Raw genomic sequence first — 22,952 nt, 5'->3', positions numbered from 1 at the left:
AAGGGGGACGGGGAGTTACTCTTTAGTGGGGACAGTTTCAGTCTGGGAAGATGGCAAAGTTCTGGAGATGGGTGGTAGTGACAATTGCACAACCATGTGAATATCCTTAATGTCACTCAAGTATACACTTAAAAATGGTTAGAATGGTACACTTTATGTGTGTATTTTACCACACACAAAAGCTTTTTAAAAATCACTAAGGAAGTCCATATGGAAAATGAAAAACTGAATGTGAAAAAAAAAAAAAGACAAAAAAGCTTTTTTTTTTTTTTTTTTTTAATCAAGAGAGAAATACCTGGCTCCAAGCTCAAGGCCTAGATTGCAGACAATAACGATGAGTCCTACCACGCAGTTTTGAAGACACGGTCACACAGGCCACCTTGTAGCTCTCCGCGTGATGCCTAGCTCTTCCGCACTCCCCAGTACTGAGGAAGGATCTCTTTTCTTCAGCTTGGCTCAGCCCTGTCATTCGTAATAGACAAACGAGAAGTCCCAGAAACCTGTTCTATTTGGGAAGGCTTTCTTTTGTTCTAGGCTTCGGTGGTTAATATGCTTGACAAATTTCAGAGTCTCTCTATCTCTGTAGACCAGTGCCAAAGAGTTGTTTTCCGGATTCACTGTTAGCAGCTGAAATAAGTGAATACAGTGTCACATCAGAGCACAGAACTTATTCTCAATGCTTTTCCTCAACGATTCACCACGGAACAGATGGTTTTCACATCATGTACTCAGACTGGTGACAGGGGATCTTTTAAAAGATCCTTTACGAGGAGGCGCTGTTGCTCTAGCTGTCAAGGCATTTCCCAACGGATCCCATTCCAATACATACCCAGAAAGGTTCTACCTCCTGCGTTTATTCCTTACTATATCCAAAGATTTCATGGGAATGCACCATCAACTCTTAACTTCTATGGAATTTCTCAATAGGGTAGAATAAATGCCTAGTGATTACCCTTTGGCATTTTTATTCCTTGCTGAGTACTTACTACTAGAAATCAGAACCAGTGCCAGGCAGACCATCATGCATTTATCAGCTAAGGACACTGGCAGAAGGTCATAAAAATTGGGTGTGTGAAGAATGAAAGCTTCCTTAAGAAGTAAGAAGGATAGTTTGCTATCAGAAGGAACTTACCTCTTCATCTTCACCTTTGGCAATGTAGGAAGTAAAGCCGCCATATTCTGGCTCCCAGCCTTAAAAGGGAAGACAAACAGCAATCAGAAAGCTTTTCCTACAAGACTTCCATCATCTACTTACATCGCCCATATCAGGCTGCTCTATGACTGGGGATTCTGGGACCTTAGTGGTAACCAACTCTATGGCTTACAAGCCGGAATTTACTGTTCAACCAACATCGAATAAGGAGTGAAAACTAAGAATTAAATGTAAAATACACCTGGAAGGAAAATTACATAAAAGATGTAGATCTGAGTGGGCGGGAGGGTTCTTGGAGGGAAACTGTTTTGGTCCACATCCCCCATACCTTAGTCACAGATAGAAATCCTTTGAGTTGGGGAGACTGAAGTTCATGACCCCCAAGATCCCTTCCAACAGGGTGCCTCTGTGATCTGTGATCCTGGCCAAGGTACATCACTTCTGAATTGGGTCAGGTGGAGAGCATCACCGGGAGAGACTGCCCCTCTTATGGAAACAGCTCACTGGTTTCCATAAGTTACTTCCTGACTCTTACCTTCACAGCCACAGTAAAGAAGTAAATCCAGGGCAAATTCAGTCTTGCTGTTGTCATGGATCAAAGTGTAGTGACCAGTCTTCCAACGCCTCAACTCCCCCTGGCATGTGGGAACACTTGAGTCTAAGAAAAAACCATAGAAGGCCAGAAAAAATTTAAAATAACTTGATACAACTGCTAGATTGCGAGGGAATAGTAAGCAGGAATGATCCAGCACTAAAGCGAAATCATTCCTATAATGATTTCTGACCTACTGACCTATCGTTCTGATCTATTACTCCACCAAACTAGCCTTAACAGTGACTGTCATGGGGCGCCTGGGTGGCGCAGTCGGTTAAGCGTCCGACTTCAGCCAGGTCATGATCTCGCGGTCCGTGAGTTCGAGCCCCGCGTCGGGCTCTGGGCTGATGGCTCGGAGCCTGGAGCCTGTTTCCGATTCTGTGTCTCCCTCTCTCTCTGCCCCTCCCCCGTTCATGCTCTGTCTCTCTCTGTCGCAAAAATAAATAAACGTTGAAAAAAAAAAAAAAAAAAGTGACTGTCAGAAATGTACCATGTCTGACTGTTGGTCGGGGGGACGTTGATGCTCTCTTTCTTTACAGTTAGTTTCAGATAGAATATTTAGCTGCCAAAATAAAAAAAAATTATAACATGAATAAATAACTATAATTTTAAACAGACTGCAGGGGTGCCTGGGTGGCTCAGTTAAGTGTCCAACTTCGGCCCAGTTTGTGATCTCACGGTTTGTGGATTTGGGCCCCACATTGGGCCCTGTGCTGATAGCTCGGAGCCTGGAGCCTGCTTCGGATTCTGTCTCCCTCTCTCTCTGCCCCTTCTCTGCTTATGCTCTGTCTCGCTCTCTCTCAAACATACACATTAAAAAATAAAAATAAAAAAAAAATAGATTGTCCTACCTCCTGTTTCTCCTTTATTAACATCCTGTCTCAGTGTGATTCGCTTGTTACAATTGACAAGCTGATACTACACATTATTATTAACTAAAATCCATAGTTTACGTTAGGGTTCACTCCTGGTGCTCTACATTCTATTGGTCTTGATAAATGAGTAATGTCGAGTCTCCATCATGACAGTATTGGACAGAATTGGTTTTAATGCCATAAAACCCCCCGTGCTCTACCTAATTCATCCCTTCGTTCCTCCTAGTGCCTTCCAACCACTGATTTGACTCTCTCCTTAGTTCTGCCTTTTCCAGAATGTCATAGAGTTGGAATCATACGATAAGTAGCCTTTTCAGACTGGCTTCTTTCACTCAGTAACAGCACTTAAGGTTCCTCTGTATCTTTTCATGGCTTGATAGCTCATTTCTTTTTAACTTCATCCTGTTGTGGTTAGAGAAGACACTTTGTATGATATCTTAAAAATTTAAATAAAATAAAGATAGGGGCGCCTGGGTGGCTCAGTCAGTTGGGCATCCGACTTCGGCTCAGGTCATGATCTCGCAGTTTGTGGGTTCGAGCCCCGTGTCGGGCTCTGTGCTGACAGCTTGGAGCCTGCAGCCTGCTTCAGATTCTGTGTTTCCTTCTCTCTGTCCCTTCCCTGCTCTCTCTCTCTCTCTCTCACACAAATAAAAAATAAACATTAAAATAAAAAAAAAATAAATAAATAAAATAAAGATAAAGTCTATTTGATATTAGTATAGCCATTCCTGCTCTCTTTTGGTTACTACTTGCATGGAACATCTTTTTCCATCCTTTGATTTTCAATCTTTTTCTGCTTCTGGGATATCAAGCGGGTCCCTTGTAGATAGCAGACAGTATTTTTTTTTTAAAGAAATTCTTTTTTTTTTTTTTAAACATTTTTAAAAGTTTATTTATTTTTGAGAGACAGCAGGGAAGGGGCAGAGAGGGGAACAGAGGACCCAAAGTGGGCTCCACTGACAGCAGTGAGCCCCATGTGGGTATCAATCATGTTGAATTGATACCCACTAACTGGGTATCAATTACCAACTAACTGACAGCAGATAGTTGAATCATGTGTTCCTGTCTGCTTTGTCAATCTCCTTCTTTTGATAGTCATTTATATTTAAAGTAATTACTAATAGAGCGGTGCCTAGGTGGCATAGTTGGTTAAGCATCAGACTCTTGATCTCAGCTCAGGTCATAATCTCGCAGTTTGTAGTTTCGAGCGCTGCATCAGGCTCTGCTCTGATGGTGCGGACACCGCTTGGGATTCTGTCTCTCCTTCTCTGTGCCCCTCCCTCGCTTGTGCTTTCTCTCTCAAGATGAATAAATAAAACAAATTTTTAAAAATAATAATTACTAATAAAGAGGGAATTAATTCTGTCATTTTGCTATTTTTAAAATATTTTTATTTTAGAGAGAGAGACAGCATGTGGCAGAGGGGCAGAGGTAGAGAGAATCTTAAGCAGGCTCATGCTCAGTGTGGAGCCCAATGTGGGGCTTTATCCCATAACCCTGGGATCATGACCTGAGCTGAAATCAAGAGACGCTCAACCCACTGAGTGACCCAGGTGCCCTGTTTTCTAAATGCCTTATAGCTTTTTGTCCCCCATATCCTGCATTCCTGTCTTTTGTACTTAATTGGTTTTTTGGCATTGAAACATTTAAATTACTTTCTTGTTTCCTTTTATGTATATTCTATGGCTATTTTCTTTGGTTATCACATGGGTTACATTTAACATCCTAAAGTTATAAAGCCTCTAATTTGAACTTATGCCAGTTTAATAAAATATAAAAACTCTGCTCCTTTATAGCTTGGTCCCCACCCTTTTAAGATGATAAACTTTGCAAACAGTTACTTTTCATGTTTACCTTTTGTATTCCCTGCTCTGCTTTGGTCCAGGGTCTTCCATAACAGTAGACGCTTGGTAATAGAATAAAGCATCTTTTGGCCGCCTATATAGATTTTTTTTTTCCTAAGCTGCAGGTTCCCATAAAAATGAAACCAAAAGGAATAGAGGTAAACAAATACCTTTTTAAACAGCGCCTGAGGCTCCACTGATCTTCACCTGATTCCTTGTAGGGTCCAAGTATAGATGCCAGTTTCAATTATCAAGGAAAGCCAACCTCTATCTTAAAGGCCATCTTGGGGCACCTGAGTGGCTCAGTCACTTAAGTATCTGACTTCAGCTCTGGTCATGATCTCACAGTTCATGGGTTGGAGCCCCATGTCAGGCTCTGACAGTTCAGAGCCTGGAGGCTGCTTTGGATTCTGTGTACCCCTCTCTCTGCCCTTCCCCTGCTTGCTCTCTCTCTCTTTCTCACTCTCAAAAATAAAGTAAAAAACATTAAAAAAAATTATTAAAGAAAGTGCTGGGTATTGACCAGTACAGGAAAAGCTACCTGGGTCTGGTGTTCTAAGTATCTGTGGTGACAAAAGCAACAGGTCAGTCCGTTTGGGAGGCCACAGAATCTGCATTACAATGCTTGTGGTTTCCCTGTCACACTGTGGGGTTTGTTTCCACTGTGATCCCTCGTCCTTGCTCTTCTAACTGCATGGGGTCCTTCTCAAGAAATCAGAGCGGAAGCAGGGAGAGTAAAACTGAGGAGAGGAGTTGGGAAACAGATTTTCTCGACTGGTTTAGTAGGTACTGAAACATGTATGTTGAATTGGTAACTACTCAGTCACCAAATCCACAGAAGCCTTCCCTCTTAAATTTCCTATGTTTTTCTCTTTTTCATCTTGTTTGTAGATGATGAAAGACTTCCTCTACTTTTTAAAAAAAATTTAAAATTTTTTATTTTTTTAAAGTAATCTCCATAGCCAACGTGGGGCTCCAACTCAGGACCCTGAGATCAAGAGTCGCATGCTCTTGGGGTGCCTGGGTGGCTTAGTCGGTTAGGTGTCCGACTTCGGTTCAGGTCATGATCTCGCGGTTTGTGGGTTCGAGCCCTGCATCAGGCTCTGTGCTGATGGCTCAGAGCCTGGAGCCTGCTTCGGATTCTGTGTCTCCCTCTCTCTCTGCCCCTTTCCTGCTCCCACTCTGTCTCTCTCTCTCTCAGAAATAAACATTAAAAACAAAACAAAAAAAAGAATCACATGATCTTTCAACTGAGCCAGTCAGGCGCCCCTAGACTTCCTCTAGTTTTAATAATCATTTCCTCTGTCCATATGCCCAAATGCAAACAAGTTTTTCTTAGCCTGCTATTGGTCCTTAGCAGACATAAGCTGCTCACCTTCCTTCCTCTCCTTGATGATGTTGTGTTTTAAAGTAGTTTGGGGCACAGCCAGTCCTACTTCTGTCCACTGTTCGTAAATCTTTAGCCTAGTAAAACATACGAGCTGCTCCTCCTATCTAGAATGTTCTTCCCATAGATCCTTGTTATTCCAATCTGAGCTCAAATAGCAGCTTCTGAGACAGGCTCTTCCAACTGCCCATTCACCTCAGAGGCCACTCGGTCGTTCCTCACACGTGACCCTACGAAAGTTTTCCGCATGGCACTTATTGTTATTTGATGTGTCCTTGTGGTTCGTGTACACGTTTAATCTTTGTCCTCTCCTACTAGGATATTAGCTCTAGGAGAGCAGAGACCTTGTTTGTTCTGTCCTCCAGTTCCTGAAACAGGCCTAGCATAGAGCAGATGCGCAAGCAATATTTGTTGGGTGAATAAATGATTGACTAGTGAGTGCTTAATGGTACACAAGGACAAATCATATCGACAGCTTACCTCTCTTGGCTTCGTTTTCCTCTGACTCTGGGTCTGTCTGTTCACTGCTCTGTTGGCTGCTGTGGCTGACGGCCGTCTGAGGACTCTGGGGCCCAGGGGAGCTATGGCTAGTCCCTTCTTCAGTGTGATCAGCTGCAGAGGTGCCTTCGCCCTCCTTTTTGTCCTCCACCTCATCTTCCTCTGAAGGGGCCAAGAAGTGGAGTTTCAGGCCTGTGAAGTTGGAGAGCAGCAAGAACAGAGCCTCGGAGCGAAATAATTCCATGCAGTCCTTCAGGATGTTGGGAAGCTTGCTCTCCTCCGCTTTCTCATAAAACCTGGAAAGCAGCGATGCCAAGTTGTTCATCGAAGCCACAGACGTAATATCACGCATGGAATAAAAGCCGATCATTAGCTTTGTACCCCGCTGCCTAAACCTTGGCATAGCTCACTGAATCACCAGTTGTTCTAACAGTGAGGTTCTCTCGGGGCCTGTTACCAGATGGCCGTGGGGACGGAACACCACCGGGGCCAATGTCCTATTATCGGAGGTGAGCCTGGCTGACCAACAGGCAGGTGCTAAATGCAAATGTCTTGGTTCTACCTTTTGTTAGGGGGACCTCGGCTGCTCCATTTCACATCTCCTTTCTCCAAAGCCTCACAGACCTCTGCAAATTTCTCAGGCTGGAAAAGGAGCACAGGAAAAAAAACAGTCAGGGACTCTCCCTGTAGTCCCACACCTGGTCTTGCAGCTGGAGCAGCTCTGCAGAATCATTCTGGCTGATTCCTAAAAGGGCCAGCCAACACTCACACCCCCACCCCGGGCCTGATACAGTGAAGCCAGAACAAAGACTGGATAAATCATCAGCATGCCTTAGCCAAGAGATTTGAGTGTTAATCTGGACTATCTCCTTTAGCAGTTGTAGGTCTTATGTCAAATTGCTCAACATCTCAGTCGCCTGAATTTATAAAATGAAGATCACAATACAGACTTCAATCCAGAACATATGAGGGGAAAAAAATTAAGCTGCAAAACAGCCAATGTCATTACAACGAAAATCTCTTGCAGGCCTCACTTTTATTTAATCAGCCTTATAAATAAAATAAGCCACGAACAGAGCAAGAAGCTGAATAATCTGTTGAAATATGCTCAAGAGGCTTTCTCTATAGTTGTTTAATGTAGCTTCCCAAGGAATGTTCTCAACACTGCAGTCCCATCGGCTGTAAAACAGGAACAAGGATCACAAAGCCTGATTTAGGTAAGCTCAGTAAAATAGGGTCAAACAAGTTTATTTACTATGCTTCTCAAATTCCTTAATATGCTAATGTCAGCTTTAAAATTCTGAGAGAGAGAGAGAGAGAGACAGAACGTAGCATCTCAACCTTTATCTTTCTCATGGAGGAACAGCTCTTGGGACTGCGCTTCCGGGGGGAGCAGGATCACTGTGAAGCACCACACCAGCATCCATGATCTCGTGTGGCCCTCACAGTAACTCTTCAAGATGAGCAAGGCAGGTCCTATTGCAGTTTAATTGATGATGAAATGGAAGCTCAGAGAGATTCAGTGATTTGCTCGGGTTAGTAAAACCATAGAGCCAGGACATGAACATAGAGTCCTTCTGACTTCTGATGTAGTTCCCTTGCCACTGAAATGGGCTACCTCATCCTTGTCAAATGCTCATTAAAAGGGGTTGACCAATTAATAATCTCTCTACTAAAAGCAATGAGCTTATAGTGAACCATATTCACCAAATGAATAGGAAGGAAAATACATACAACTCCCTCTCAGCCTAGAGGCTAGTTGTGTGTGTGTGTGTGTGTGTGTGTGTGTGTGTGTGTATGCACCATTAAGATTTTAGAAAACTGGGGAACACCCAAGGGACTCTTAACCCACTAAGCATACAACTGCTACCTATGTCGGCTGCTAGTACTGCTTCCATATTTTATTTGAAGAAGAGGGTGATAAAAATATTCTAATCAGGAATAAAACAAAAAAACTTCTTTAATGATGCCTATGCACCCACCCAAGAAGAAAGACAAAAGCAGAAGTTGTTATAACAGTGAGATTTTGTTAGGATGTCCCCAAGATATACTGGACAGGATATGCTGGCTTACCTTAAGGAACTCCTTTAGGAGGATTTCGGACCTTTCTTCAAACTCTTCTTGAATTTGAACTTGGTAATCCATGTCCAGATAAGTAGGGTTGATCCAATCATATAAAATTTCATGCTTAAAAGAAGGAGCAGATGCCAAATATGAGTTCACAGTTCTTATTGCTTTTGCACTTATGTCATTTCATAACAGTAAAATATATGCAAATCCTCACTCTATAATTTCCTCCTTGTTACACATAAAAGAGCCAGAAAACTCTGCCTGAGAAAAGATACTATCAAAAGTTTATCCAAGAAGAGCGGAAGAGCAAATGTAAAGTCTAGTTTCATTACCAGGAAAACAAACGACATGCTACAGCTTCTAATTTTTTTTTTTTTTAACGTTTATTTATTTTTGAGACAGAGAGAGACAGAGCATGAGCAGGGGAGGGTCAGAGAGAGAGGGAGACACAGAATCTGAAACAGGCTCCAGGCTCTGAGCTATCAGCACAGAGCCCGACGCGGGGCTCGAACTCACGGACCGTGAGATCATGACCTGAGCTGAAGTCGGCCGCTTAACCGACTGAGCCACCCAGGCGCCCCTACATGCTACAGCTTCTAGAGAAGAGGCCCGACAACCGGCATTTATCCTTACATCTTGTGGGATGTGCGGGCTCCGAGGTACAAGTGGTTCAAAGTAGTTGGGGGGTCTGGTCAGTGAAGGACCATGAAACCAGCCGCTTATAGACAAACGTGACTTTTCTTCAGACAGGACTTCAGACACCTGAAAAGAAAGGCCAGCAGCACATGAATGAACACACCAGATAAGGGGGAAGGTCACCAGCCAGGGTGCACTGACTTCCAGATCCATCACAACGGATGTGGGCACTATCTGGCCACAGGGGTCCATCGGGAAGCTGTCACATTTTGTTAACGGGGAACTAAAAAGTATGATCCTTACATTCTATATATTTGTGGTTTACAACCGTTACCTGGTGAAAGGATACTGGAGACACTTCAAAGAAAACCAGTGTGTTCCATGAAGGGATAAGAGACTTGACAATCTGCTTCGGCTGAAAGTGTTCTGCACCAGGAGAGAAAACAACCACAAATGTGGTTTCGTTATCGTTAACCAATTCCAGTCCGCCTTGTTTCACTCCGACAATTCTCAGATTTCTAGGGGGAACTAGACGTACCCTGCAGATCCCAAACCACCACCCCCTTCCATCTGTCTCCCTCATACTTGCTGGTTCTGCTGGGTGATATCTGTTCTCACTACGCCATCCCTCTATTATTGATGAGAGCTGGAATAAATTCGGAAAGTTTTCCAGAGTCAACATTTGGTGTCGGTCCTTAGAAAATAGCCCTGGCTTCCTGTCAGATGGATTCACCCTAGCAGACTGACGGTGCCAGGCGAATGTACACGCACTCTACCTTTCCGCGGTCAGTATTCAGAAGTAGGGTCTGCCGAGTCCTGTTAATGGACTCTATCTCTGGAGTAATGACGACTTGAAGCACAACTTAGAGGCAGCTGTCAGGGCCGACATCCCTTCCCCTGCGGTTGTCACCCCACTGAATGGCTTCCGCCTCCTTAGATGAGTACACATGTTGTATGTAAGAACTCAGAAGTGGCTAGTGCCAAGGAGCATGCACTTGCCTTACCATCAACGTTGTACAGGTCCAGGGTGCCCCCCAAACTCCTGTCCCAGGGAGGAACCAGGTAAAGAATGAAGGCGATCCGGCGCCCTTCCAGCTCGTCGTCGTGGCAGAGGAGGGCATCTGCAACAGTGCAAAGCACACTTTAACGTCCCGCACCGCGAGGAGCAGCTCCAGGAGCAGCTGGAGCTGATTGCATCCAGCATTTAATATCAGTCCATTTGATACTCATCTGTAATGTGAACTCCTCCAGCTGTAAAATGACACTTATTCTCCTGGTTTATAATTGGAGACATAAAACGGGCAACACGGGGGACTCCAAAAGCACTGAAGGGCACATATAGGGACAGACCCCAGAGAGAATCACTAACAGTATTTTTGCATATATTCTTCCAGTATTTTTCCTACATACATTTGCTTTTAAAAAAACAGTATCCTACAGTGGTTATTTTGTGGCCTTTTTATTACATGGTAAGTGTCCACATCAGTATACACACCTGTCATGCTTTTTAATGGCCACGTAGTATACCATACGGGTTATGAATTATCTTCCTTCCCCTTTAACTAATCTTCCACTTGTTAATTAAGTTGTCTCCATTTGCCTTAATGAACATCACTGTACATAGACCTTTTGGTACTGATTCCCATTTATTTCTTGAGCTAAAACTTCTAAGGGCCATTTGGTGGAACTGAGCAAGGCAGGCATCTGTGTAGGGCAGGGGAGGGAAGGCATGGTATGGTGAACTGAGATGTTCACACATGGAGGGATCATGATCGATTGATAAAGAAATCTATTGAAGATAATGGAAGCCATGGTTCTTACTGCTGAGGTAGGAAATTACAAATACGGAAATGGCAAAATCTGGGATAAACCTAAAGTGTTGAATTGCAACTGCAGGAATCAACGTGAATTGAGCTTCCTATATGTGTAGATGTTTATATAGATATTTAGATATCTACATATTTCTAGATGTTGAAACACACAAAAGTGTAAATGCACGTGTGTGCACATGTGTGTGTATATGTGCATATGTGTTTGCTGCCTCTTTTCCACTGAAAGGCCTGGGAGTGGTGACACCCTAATAGCAAAAACACCTACAGTCCAGATCTTGATTTAAACAAAAAAATTTTTTTAATGTTTATTTATTTTTGAGAGAGACAGAGACAGAATGCAAGTGGGTTAGGGGCAGAGAGACAGGGAGACACAGAATCTGAAGCAGGCTCCAGGCTCTGAGCTGTCAGCACAGAGCCCAATGCGGGGCTCGAACTCACAAGCTGTGAGATCACAACCTGAGCCAAAGTTGGACGCTCAACTGACTGAGCCACCCAAGCACCCCTTGATTTTTTTCTTTTTTAATGTTCATTTATTTTTGAGAGAGAGAGAGGTAGAGAGAGAGAGGGAGAGAGAGGATCTGAAGTGGACTCTGCACTGACAGTAGTAGATGTGGAGCTCCAACTCGCGAACTGTGAGATCATGACCTGAGCTGAAGTCAGATGCTTAACTGACTGAGCCACCCAGATCTTGATTTTTAAGCATCATTCTTCACTAAAAGGAACTAGGGTTCTTTGGAAGAATGGCCAACTCTGGATCTAGAGCAGGGGAAATGTAAGATAAGCCTGGAAAATCTTGTTTTGCTAGAAAGTAAGATATATTAAGAATGATGGGGACACATCAAAAGGACCTGAAGTCAGTTTAAAGGGGCTCCCCTTGATCAAATCAGGGACAATATGAGCATCAGTATAATGACAGCAACTGCTTATAGCCCGTTACATAAGCAGTAATCCATAAATCCACACTGACATAAATACATGAATAAATAAATGGGAAAAGGGGGATGTTTCCTTTACAGTAGAATAACTAATAAATGTAAAATAAATGATTTTTTATTGAAAAATATCCCCGTTTGGCAACCAGCAAGAAATATCAGAGGATGCTGGGGCACCTGGGTGGCTCAGTCGGTTAAGCGTCCAACTTTAGCTCAGGTCATGATCTTGTGGTTTGTGGGTTTGAGCCCCATGTTGGGATCCATGCTGACAGCTCAGAGACTGGAGCCTGCTTCAGATTCCGTGTCTCCCTCTCTCTGCCCCTTCCCCACTTGTGCTCTGTCTCTCAAAAATAAACAAACATTAAAAAAATTTTTTTAATTAAAAAAAAAAAATGAAAAACCTGACATTAGCCACCACCTTAATTAAGTAATCAGAGTTAGTATCACTAGACTATGACACACAGAAACCACATACCACTTGAGAAGATGCAGTAAAAAAAAAAAAAACAAAAAAAAACCCACATAATTAATTTTGTAATATTCCTACTAAAAACACATGGCTTGAATCTAATCATGAGGAAGCATCAGACAAACTCAAACTGAGGGAAGCTTTACAAAATGACTCCTCTGTAAACCTTCAGAAGCATTAAGACAATGAAAGTCAAGGAAAGACTGAGGGAGTCCAAACAGGCATGACAACTACATGCACGACGCAATCCTGGACGGGATCCTTTGAACACGTATTTTATTTATTTTTTGTTTATTTATTTTTGAGAGGGAGCGAGCATGGGAGGTGCAGAGAGAGACAGGGGGACAGAGGATCTGAAGCAGGCTCCGGGTGACAGCAGAGAGCCTGATGCGGGGCTTGAACTCACGAACTGTGAGATCATGACCTGAGCCGAGGTCGGCCATTTCGAGCGACTGAGCCACCCAGGCGCCCCTAGATCCTTTTGCAATCAAGGACCAAATAATAGAACTTGAATGGAGCCTGAGGATTAGATGGGAATCATGGATTAATCTCAACTTCCTGATTTTGATGGTTTATCATTATCATACAGGAGAATGTCCTTGTTGTAGGAATCACTTGGGGGTCATGGGGCAGAACGGCAACCAAGTCCAACAGGAAATACGTTATTTGTACTATGCTTGCCACTTTTCTAGAAGTTTGAAGTTATTTCAGTTGAAAAGAAAAAGTTTTTTTTTTTTTTAAAAAAGGGCGTATGATAGGACTCTTCCTGTGTACTACTCAGTTACCCTCAAAAAGTTGCTACCAGGGGCGCCTGGGTGGCGCAGTTGGTTAGGCGTCCGACTTCAGCCAGGTCACGATCTCGCGGTCCGTGGGTTCGAGCCCCGCGTCAGGCTCTGAGCTGATGGCTCAGAGCCTGGAGCCTGTTTCCGATTCTGTGTCTCCCTCTCTCTCTGCCCCTCCCCCGTTCATGCTCTGTCTCTCTCTGTCCCAAAAATAAATAAAAGTTGAAAAAAAAAATTAAAAAAAAAAAAAAAGTTGCTACCAATTTATACTTCCCCCAATTATACTTTATATTGTGTGAGAGTAAACCCAAATCAAAACTGGACTCAGGAACACAAAACGAAATGCTTTTTCTTGTAGACAAAAAACCAAACATGTTTTCAAAAAGACATTTACATGCTCCCAAAGGGAACTGGTGACAATGGATCCCTCTGAAGAGATGGGGGACAAAAAGAAAGGGAAGGGGACTGTCAAGGTTTACGCTGTATCCTTCTATATTGAGGTTTTTTCCCTTAAGAATGTGGTTCTACGAGTAGAGTTTACAACATCACCTCTGAGTTTCCTGATACTGTACACAAAGCGGGTGTGCATGTGCAATGTCAGCATTTTCCGGAAAATATGGTCAACAGTTTTCATATTTCCACCAAAGACAACCCCTGCCTTATTATACCTTCCAGGAAGGTGGGCGTTTCGGTATATGAGCCGGTCAAGTGTTCCTTACTGAGCAGATTCTAATGCTACGCGGGGACACGCAGCCCAGGATTCTGGCACACTGGTGCTATCTTCTTGCCACTGTTAGTTAAAGCCTTTAAGACTTCCAGATGTCAAGGGCTTTATCTTTCTTACCAGAGAATTCATATTTAGCACAGGACATGTCAATAGTTGATTCCAGGTCAATCTTGGAAATGTCAGCAAGCCAAGTCCGGAAATCTTCAAACAGAACTTTCCTAGAAATGTAAACAAAGATCACTTGTTAGGCTGCAGTGAGGCCTCCATTTGGATCTAGGCCACAACTACTTTTTCCTGGAGGCTGCAGTTTATTCTTTAAACTTGCACAGTTTAGGACTTGGAACTGAAATAAAGAGAAATAAATATAATCTATCTACTGTAATCTTTTTTTCTCTGTTTCATTTTACTTTCTTCCTCTTAAATTTATGGCATGCCCTATCATGGCAGTGATTTGGCCTCTGTCATAATTTATTGCACTGATGTTCCATTCCGAGGTTACTGATTTTTAGATATGTTCTTCAGCACTAAAACTGGCTCCACTGTTTAATGACCACTTAGGTGACACTGTTGTAGATTAAAAACTTTAAGTTGCAATAACAGTCTATATTATGCTAACTATGTGGCACTCAGGAAAATCTTTCATAGAAGTTCTTTTTTTTTAATTTATTTTTTAATGTTTACTTTTGAGAGACAGAGAGAGAAAGAGAGAATGGGAGAAGGGCAGAGATACAGAGACACAGAATCTGAAGCAGGCTCTAGGCTCTGAGTTGTCAGCAGAGCCTGATGCAGGGCTCGAACTCCCGAGCTGTGAGATCATGACCTGAGCCAAAGTCAGGTGCTTAACCAACCAAGCCACCCAGGTGTCCCTTTCAAAGAGGTTCTGATGCTAGCAGGATACCACTAAAAGATGCTGACCATTTCCTTTTACCACCTAATGTGGTTCTTTGTACAGAAATCTCTTTAATACAATTTATAACTCATTCAGCTGATCAACTTTGAAATTCTGTTAATCTTGATGAATTTATATCATTTTGAAAGGATTTACATTAGTTCACATTTTGCACACACAGACAATATTTTGGGGATCCTCTAAGTCCAGATGTACACAATTGAAATTCCCACCAAATGCAATTGTGCTATTCCTAAATATCAAGTCTTCAGGCTGATCTGAGATTTTAATACTGAGTACCTCTTCTGCACTATACATTACCAAACCAAAAAATTTCTGTAAACTACTGTGCTACGTTAGTTCACCCAGAAGTGCCACATAACTTTAAAAACAGTTGCAAATTACATGGAATGAGCCAGCAGAGCAAAGTGCTGAACCAGGCTTGAGATGTGGGTGGCAAACAATTCTGCAAAGTCTTGATGCTTTAAACAACTATTACCAAAGCCTTAAATCCTTCTTTTACTGGTAACATTGGCTTCCTCAAGTTTATTCCATAAAAAGCCCTTCCTCTAGTCACTCTGTGAGGGTGTCACGAGGACAGGGTTATTTTCTGTCATTATTCTCACTTGTTAATTGTATTTAAGAGAGAAATTGCAGAATCCAACTGGGAAAGATAAAGGTCACCTTTCTTTTTTTTAAAAAAAAATTTTTTTTTTCAACGTTTATTTATTTTTGGGACAGAGAGAGACAGAGCATGAACGGGGGAGGGGCAGAGAGAGAGGGAGACACAGAATCAGAAACAGGCTCCAGGCTCCGAGCCATCAGCCCAGAGCCCGACGCGGGGCTCGAACTCTCGGACCGCGAGATCGAAAGGTCACCTTTCTATAAAGACCAAGGACTGCTGTCTCTCACACACCATCCAGCTGTTACCCTGTGTGTATAGAATGGAACCTCAGTCCCATAGGAAATGCTTACCAGAGGCGTGCTGTGAGCTAATGAGATAATAATGCCTTAAAGCGCGATCACCTCTCTTTGGAACAATGAAAGGTCTAAATAAATATGAAATGTTATGAGTTACAATTAATACATAAGCAATAGTTCAGGATTTGGAAGAAATAACAATCTGTGCAGACTGCCATCATATATAGAAATTCTGTATAGATGAAAAAGTTATTACAAAGTAACACGTGCTAAGGGGCGCTTGTTAAGTGTCCTTGACTCTTGATTTTGGCTCAGGTCATAATCTCATGGTTCGAGCTCCATGTTGGGCTCTCCCCCCACCTCACTGCTGACAGCATGGAGCCTACCTAGGATTTTCTTTCCCTCTCTCTCTGCCCCTCCCCAAATCGTGTGCACATGCACTCTCTCTCAAATAAACTTAAAAAACAAAACAACCCCCCCCCAAAGTAACATGTGTTTATTGTAGCAAAACTTGGGGAAAAAAACACTCCAGAAGTAAAAAAAAAAAAACTGTTAAAAAAAATCTGAAATCCTACTAGCCAGATTTAAACGTCCCATTCTTCTGCCGTTCCGTTGGTATACACACAGCCAAATATATATCTTTCTTAAGATCATTCACACTGTGTGTGTTGTTTTAACATCTTTTCTTTTGACAAGTGTATTTCATTGACTCTAATATGCCTTTGTCTGTAAGAAGTAGTATTATTTTACATTTCACTTAAAAAAATGTTGCCAATTAAACTAGGACACCATTGTAATTTGTGAGACACTGGATCTCAGCAGTGCTAAAATGGGAAAAAAGAAAATGTATCTTAGAATTGGTGAAATAGGGTTTAACTTTATCATACTCGCATGTTAAAATTCACATATGTCATAGCCAACAGCTGTAGAGTTTTCCACTTTACATTTGTGCCATTAACTATGTAAATCTCAGTGCGTGGCCATTTAATTTGTATACAGTTTTTCATTATTTTAAACAACATTACAACACATAATCTTCTATGGAATTTTTGAGCTCATCCTTAATTATTTTCTTGGGATAAGTTCTCACAAGTGGACTTACACTACAAAATTATAAGCATAATTTTTAGGGTTTTGATACATCTTTCAAAACCATCATCTAAGAAAGTCGGCAGCAGTGCATAAAGGGGTCTAAACGACTGTCAACACTGGGGTTTTGAATATTTGCCAACTTAATAGTTGAAAAATGCTTCCTGCAGTGTCTCCTTGATTACTAACAAGGTTGAACATTTTATCATTGAGAAACTGGGCCCTGGAATCAGACTGATTTGAGCTTGTATCTGAGCTCCCTCAGTTTTCATCTAGGAAGCCTTGAAGAACTTACTTCATCTCTCAGTCTGTTTCCTCCTCTACAAAAGTGTTATTATATAATACTTCCTGCACCTGACAAATAGCACCAGTTGTTTACCTTAAAGCACAGATGTGAGGCTCTCTTCTCTTCTTCAAATCATCAGACTTGATCATAAAAAAGAGGAAAAAAAAAAGATTTCCTTCATATATGAGACACACAGAGGAAAGCAGTTCAGTGAGTGCCCTGGTGGCATAGCATTGTGGGTAACAGCCCAGCCCTGCAGCCAGACTGCCTGGGTTTGACGCATGGTCTCTCCACGTGGCGGCTCTGCAACTCGGGCGACTTCCTTAACCCCCCTGTGACTTATTCAACAAATACTTAAACACTTGTGACAGTGGAGCTTATGTTATTTTTGAGGGAGACAGACAATAAACATACAAATACAGTGGTCAGTATGAAAGAAGGGGACAAATGCGCAGGGAAAACCAGCAGGGTATGAGGGAGTAGGCATGCTCAAGATGGGGAAGGGCTTCCAAGTACAAACACGGTGGCCAGGCTAGACCTCGCTGAGGGATGCATAGCCTTGAAGGAGGTTGGGAAACAGTCCAAGGGAATACCTAGGCACAGAGGATTCAAGGTCCTGAGTGTGAAGCATTTCCTAGTCAAGAAATCCAAGGAGACTATGTGGCTGGAGCAGAGAGAGTACGGGGGAGAGTGGTAGGAGATGAGACCAAGGAGGTAAGGGGTCACCTTAGAGCTGTTCTAAGCACTTTGGCTTTCTGACAAAGAAATGAGGAACCATGGGAATTTTTGAGCAAGGGAGTATTGGGATCCCACTTAAATTGCTAAAAATTGGGATAAAATTCATGTAACATAAAATTTACCATCTTAACCATCTGGAAGTATGTAATACGGTGGATTTTAGTTTATTCACCATGTTGTGCAACCACCACTGTTGGTTCCAGAACATTTATTATCACCTCAAAAAGAAACCCCGTACCCATCAGGTGGTCACTGCACATACCCTTCTCCCCCAAGTTCCTGGCCACTGCTAATCTACATTCTGCCTCTCTACATGGATTTGCCTATTCCGGACATTCCATATGGACGGAATCCTACAGTCTGTGGCCTTGCGTGGCTGGCTTCTCTCAGCACATTTCCAAGTCTCCTCCTCTCCTCCATGTTACAGCAGCATAACTACGTCATACCTTTTTCTGGCTGAATAACATTCCATTGTGTGGACAGACCACACTCATTTGTCCATTTGTCAGGTGATGGACATTTGGGTTGATTCCACTTTTTGGATATTCCGAATAATGCTGCTATGATCATTTGTGTACTAGTTTTATGTGAACGTGTCTTCAATTCTTTTGGGTCCACTGTTGTTTTAAAATAACACAACGGCTATGACTGTGGAGCTGGGCAAGGGTAAAAGCAGGGAGATGGTTAATAGACTGATAGAATAATCCTGATGAGAGACAAAGATGGCTTGGGCCAGGTGTTGGCTGTTGGCACTGGAATGGAAAGAAGTGGGTTTTTCTGGATAGGTTTTGAAGATAGAGCCTGCAGAATTTCCTGACAAACTGGGTATGAGGGGAGAGAGGACCTTAAGGTTTTTAAGCCTGGTCCCTTGGAAAGATTGAGTTGCCATTAACTGGGATGGGTAAAATTGCAGGTGGAACAGATTTAGGGGGAGAAGATCAGGCGTTTAGTTTTGGACTTAGGTGTGAGACACTGAACAGATATCCAAGAATAGAGGCAAAGCGAGGGTCTCCCTGGAAATGGCCCAAGGGCAAAGCCCTAAAGTACTCCATCATTGAGAAGTCAGGTACAAAAGGAAAGCCTACCAAAAGAAACCAAGGACTTGCCAGGATGGTAGCAGGAAGCCCCAAGGCATCCGGACAGTAAAGTGAAAATGTCTCCAGGAGAAAGGAGTAACATAGTAGCTCCAGTGCTGCTGGGAGGTGGAGTAAAATGAGGCCTCAAAACTGATGACTGACTGGATTTACTAACGTAGAAGAAGTCGAGAGTGAGCTTGACAAGTGCAGCTGCAGTGGAGTTGTAGGTGAAAGGCTGAAGAAAAGTGGGCTTAACAGAGAATGGGAGAAGACATATTTAAGAAAAGTACAGACACCTTATAAGGAACTCTACTGTCAAGAGGAGCAGAGAGGGGCGCCTGTGTGGCTCACTCGTCCAACTCTTGATTTAGGCTCAGGTCATGATCCCAGGGTCATGGGATCGAGCCCCATGCTGGCCTCTGCACTGAGCATGGAGCCTGTTTGAGATTCTCTCTAAAAAATTAAAAAAAAAAAAAAAAAAGAGGAGCAGAGGAATAGGGTGGTGGTTGAAGGGCAAAGTCAGGTCAAGAGCACTTTTTTCTTAACATCTTTCTTTTATATGTCAAAGGGAACGATCCGGAAGAGAAGGAAAAACTGATGTAGTCCCCTCATCTGTAAGAGAGGAATAGTTAATGTACCTCCTTCATAGGACTGAGGATTTAATGAATTAATAAAGTACTTAGCATGGCATAAAGCATGCACTCAATAATGTTTGTTCTGAAATATACAGAATATCAGGCCACTCTTAATGACATACTGTTAGGAAGGCTGGAAGGTATCATAGACTCAATTAAGGCAATTCATAGCACAAGCAAAGGGGATACAAACAAAGTCTGAAGGGGCAGAAGACTGAAAGCAGGTTTTATATTTACTGTCTTAGGATGAAGTTCAGTCCCAAAGTGAGCATAGTAAATATTATTCACAGCCCAGTAGAATTCCATCAAACACCCATGTGATCTAAAGTTATCTTTTATTCCCCTCCTCATTACCCAGGGCCCTTTTTATTATTTTCCCACTCACTGACTTTACAGTTAGAAGTATTTTCATCCACCAAACTGCATTAAGTAAAAACCAGCTTTATTTCTCAATTTTAGTAATCAGAGATGCATATGGCCCTAAATCTAACAGAGATTTATTGTGATTGAAGTTGATAATAATTACAAAGGCAGATCATTGTGGTTTTAATTAACCTATGTAACTTTACTAAGGATAAAAGCTTAATATTAACTGGATTTCCTGAATTATTAAGAGTTATATTGTGTACTTTATCATGTGGTTAATTCAATCATATGTGTAAGGACCAAAGATAGACATACTGGGGGACACAATCAGCTCTAGTGCAAAAGAATAAAAGAGAGAGAAATCCTGTTATTTACTCTCTTATCCCAGATAAAGAGGAATCAAAGGGTAAATGCAAAGTAAACAAAATAGGTCTTCATCTTTTTCATTTTATCCTGTGATTCTTGAGGGTTGATGTCCATGAAGTTTTATAAAGGATTTCTAAGAGTGATGTACACCATGTACTAAAAAGATATTCCCCCCAAATCTGGGGAAACCAATGATCTAGATTTCCATACCTAGACTAGGCCCTGTCTTCTAAGAGTAGAAAATCCAGCCATGATTTTGACATGGTCTTTCCTGCCAAATTAAACCGTCCACCAAAAAAGGAATAGACCTAACTCTCCTTGGACATTCTGCAGTGAGCAACATGCTGCAATACATCATGCCACCTAAAATACAGACATGAACTCAAAAATTTAAATGGTTATTATTTTCCAACATACAGTTCTCTTTAGCATATCAATCCCCAAAATGTACCTGATCCCCTTTGTTTATAATGTACTTAACTTACCGGCTTACTGTATTTCTTGACTATCTGTTGCCATCGTTATCACTTCTACTGTATTTTAGAGTTTGAAGTCTTACAGGGCAGAGACTGTCAGAGAGTCCCACGCAATAATTATAGCACCTAATACATTGTTAACACTCAGTAAGCTTATGTGAAATCAATGAATGTTTCTTACAATGTCAAGGCAAGGACCCTCCAAGGCAAACCCAATCTAAAACTTCAAGTCCAAAGGTAATGAATGGCTTTGTGGTCAATTAATTTCTGAAGTGGAAGAGTGAAAGGGACATAAATACCTGCTGGAACTTATATAAATCGTTATACTTTTCATGGAAGTCCAAGTTCAAAAGTTCCTTCTGAAGCCCTTCCAAAAAGTTTTGGCTTTGGATGAAGTCTGGGATCACGCAGTGAAGAAAGGGTTCCATGTCCATGACAATGGCCTCTGTTGGAAGGAAAACATTACTTGTGGCTTTTTCTCCTTTTATATTTTTGACCCCCAAGTGGTATAGCGAGAGAATACAAAAGGGAATGGTTGTGAATTCTCAGAAATCAAGTAAGTAAAGTCTAAGATTTGGAGGAAGAATTATAAGCTCTCTCTTTTTTCTTTACGCATTCAATGCTACTTTTAAAAAATATTGTTCTTAAAATACTAATTCTTAAAAGGAGTACGGGTGATATCACTAAATTAAGGTTCGTACTCCTTTTTGAGTTTTAAAAAAATGTTTACTTATTTTTGAGAGAGAGTGAGCAGTGGAGAGGCAGAAAGAGAGGGGGACAGAGAATCCAAAGAGGGCTCTGTGCTTACAGCAGCAACCCCAAAGCGGGGCTCAAACTCATAAACTGCGAGATCGTGACCTGAGCCGACATCTGACGCTTAACCCACTGAGCCACCCAGGCTACCCGCTTTTTTGTTTTCGTTTCTGTTTTAGTTCAAAGATTAGCTATTGAACTGAATATATTTGATTCTTTACTGATTTCCCCCACACTTAAAATGAGAGTAGCAAATTAAAAAAAAAAAAAAAACGAGAATAGCAGCTCAGCTTCACAGTTGGTGGGATCCCACCCCAAGTCCAGCTCTGCGCTGGACAGTGCTGAGCCTGCTTGGGACTCTCTCTCTCTCTCTGCCCCTCTCCTACTTGTGCTTGCTCTCTCAAAATATATACATTTTTAAAAAGTGACAATAACAATTGCGGCTGGTGATTTTTCATTGACCCTACTTTTTCTTTCCCCAAGTTACTGTTGGAGGAAGTTACAACATTCTTTTTTTTTAAAATCAGTTCAAGCATAACTTTCCGATGCCTTGATTTCTAGCTCAACATTTTACCCACTGCTTCTAATAATAGTCACCACCACCACGACCGACCACGTGCCAAACACAGTGATGCTGTAGACGCACGACTTCACTTCATCTCTTCAGCAAGCTGTGGTAGACACTATCCCTATTTCCATCCTACAGCCTAGGATATTGACAAGTCCCTGCGTGTATAGAGCTATCACTTTCTATGTGCATCCAGACACCCAGGACTCACCTCTTTAAAGTACTTAACAACTGAAAGCAAAATCATGGCAATCTCTAGAAGGGAAAGCATGATGCATTAAGCAGAATTCTTATCCCCTAAGGTGGTATCTGAGGCTGAGGCTGGAATCGTTCAAGGTGGGTTCCTCCCCTTGCTCAACACTTGTTTGCTTTCATAAGTCACGCAGTCGACCTATAGGCGTGTGAAAACGATTAAGCGCAGGTGCCAACTATCTGGCAGCTCACAACAAATGCTCTGGCTACGCTATTTTGGGATAAGCGATCATTGCCCTCGGAGGAACTACGAACTTGCATGCCCTCTGCTTCCCAAAACTCTCGGGCCTACGTTTCTTCCTCTTCTCAGATTTCTAAATCCGAACCGAACTTGGGATGATAGAGGATAGCAGGAGAGTCAGAGGTGGCCAAAGTCATACTGTCTCCAAGAGACTCTTCCCTTGTGGCCCCGCTGCCCAGGGCTCGGCTCGAGTGGCAGGACTTTCAGAGGCCCCCAGACCCCGCGCAGCAGCTCCCCCTTCACAGCACTCGGTTACCGTGACGGAACGGCGTCCTGCGGCTCCAGGCCTCAGACACCTGCTTTTTCAAGGTTTCTTCCGTGACAGCATCCGAAAACTCCGCTATCACCTCCTTCTTTCCCTTTTTCCCCGCACGGCCGGGGCCCGGCTCAGCTGGCCGTTTCCCATTCATCTTCTCTTAAGCTACAGACCCACGCCACACTGATTAAGCAGCTATACTTTCCTGGGCGGACTGCAATTCCCAGAATGCCCCCTATC

General features: G+C 42.5%; 1 protein-coding gene across 1 annotated transcript; it reads right to left on the bottom strand.

Moving 5' to 3' along the window:
* Nucleotides 1-275: 275 nt before the first annotated feature.
* OGFOD1 (2-oxoglutarate and iron dependent oxygenase domain containing 1) lies at nt 276-22,916 on the bottom strand. Its single transcript, XM_047078428.1, has 13 exons — nt 22,713-22,916; nt 20,942-21,087; nt 17,079-17,125; nt 13,918-14,018; nt 10,063-10,179; nt 9,393-9,484; nt 9,056-9,184; nt 8,426-8,539; nt 6,915-6,994; nt 6,335-6,648; nt 1,689-1,811; nt 1,133-1,191; nt 276-627 (listed from the first exon to the last, which is right to left on the bottom strand). The coding sequence occupies exons 1-13, from the start codon at nt 22,864-22,866 to the stop codon at nt 466-468; spliced, it is 1,638 nt and encodes a 545-aa protein (XP_046934384.1). The 5' UTR covers nt 22,867-22,916; the 3' UTR covers nt 276-465.
* Between the last annotated feature and the right edge of the window lie 36 nt (nt 22,917-22,952).

This window comes from Lynx rufus, unplaced genomic scaffold (genome assembly GCF_022079265.1).
Source record: "Lynx rufus isolate CCGP_SWC_20201006 ecotype Redwood Valley unplaced genomic scaffold, mLynRuf1.p SCAF_16, whole genome shotgun sequence".
Classification (NCBI taxonomy): domain Eukaryota; kingdom Metazoa; phylum Chordata; class Mammalia; order Carnivora; family Felidae; genus Lynx; species Lynx rufus.
This window is presented reverse-complemented; position numbering and strand designations above follow the sequence as displayed.

What these genes read in the sequence shown, in the direction of transcription:
- OGFOD1 (XM_047078428.1), bottom strand. Translation starts at nt 22,866, where the DNA reads ATGAATGGGAAACGGCCAGCTGAGCCGGGCCCCGGCCGTGCGGGGAAA. An exon ending in CCTCACATCTGTGCTTTAAG is followed by an intron (nt 14,019 to 17,078) that starts GTAAACAACTGG and finishes TTACATTTCTAG; the next exon opens with GAAAGTTCTGTTTGAAGATT. An exon ending in GGACCTGTACAACGTTGATG is followed by an intron (nt 9,485 to 10,062) that starts GTAAGGCAAGTG and finishes CTCCTGGTGCAG; the next exon opens with AACACTTTCAGCCGAAGCAG.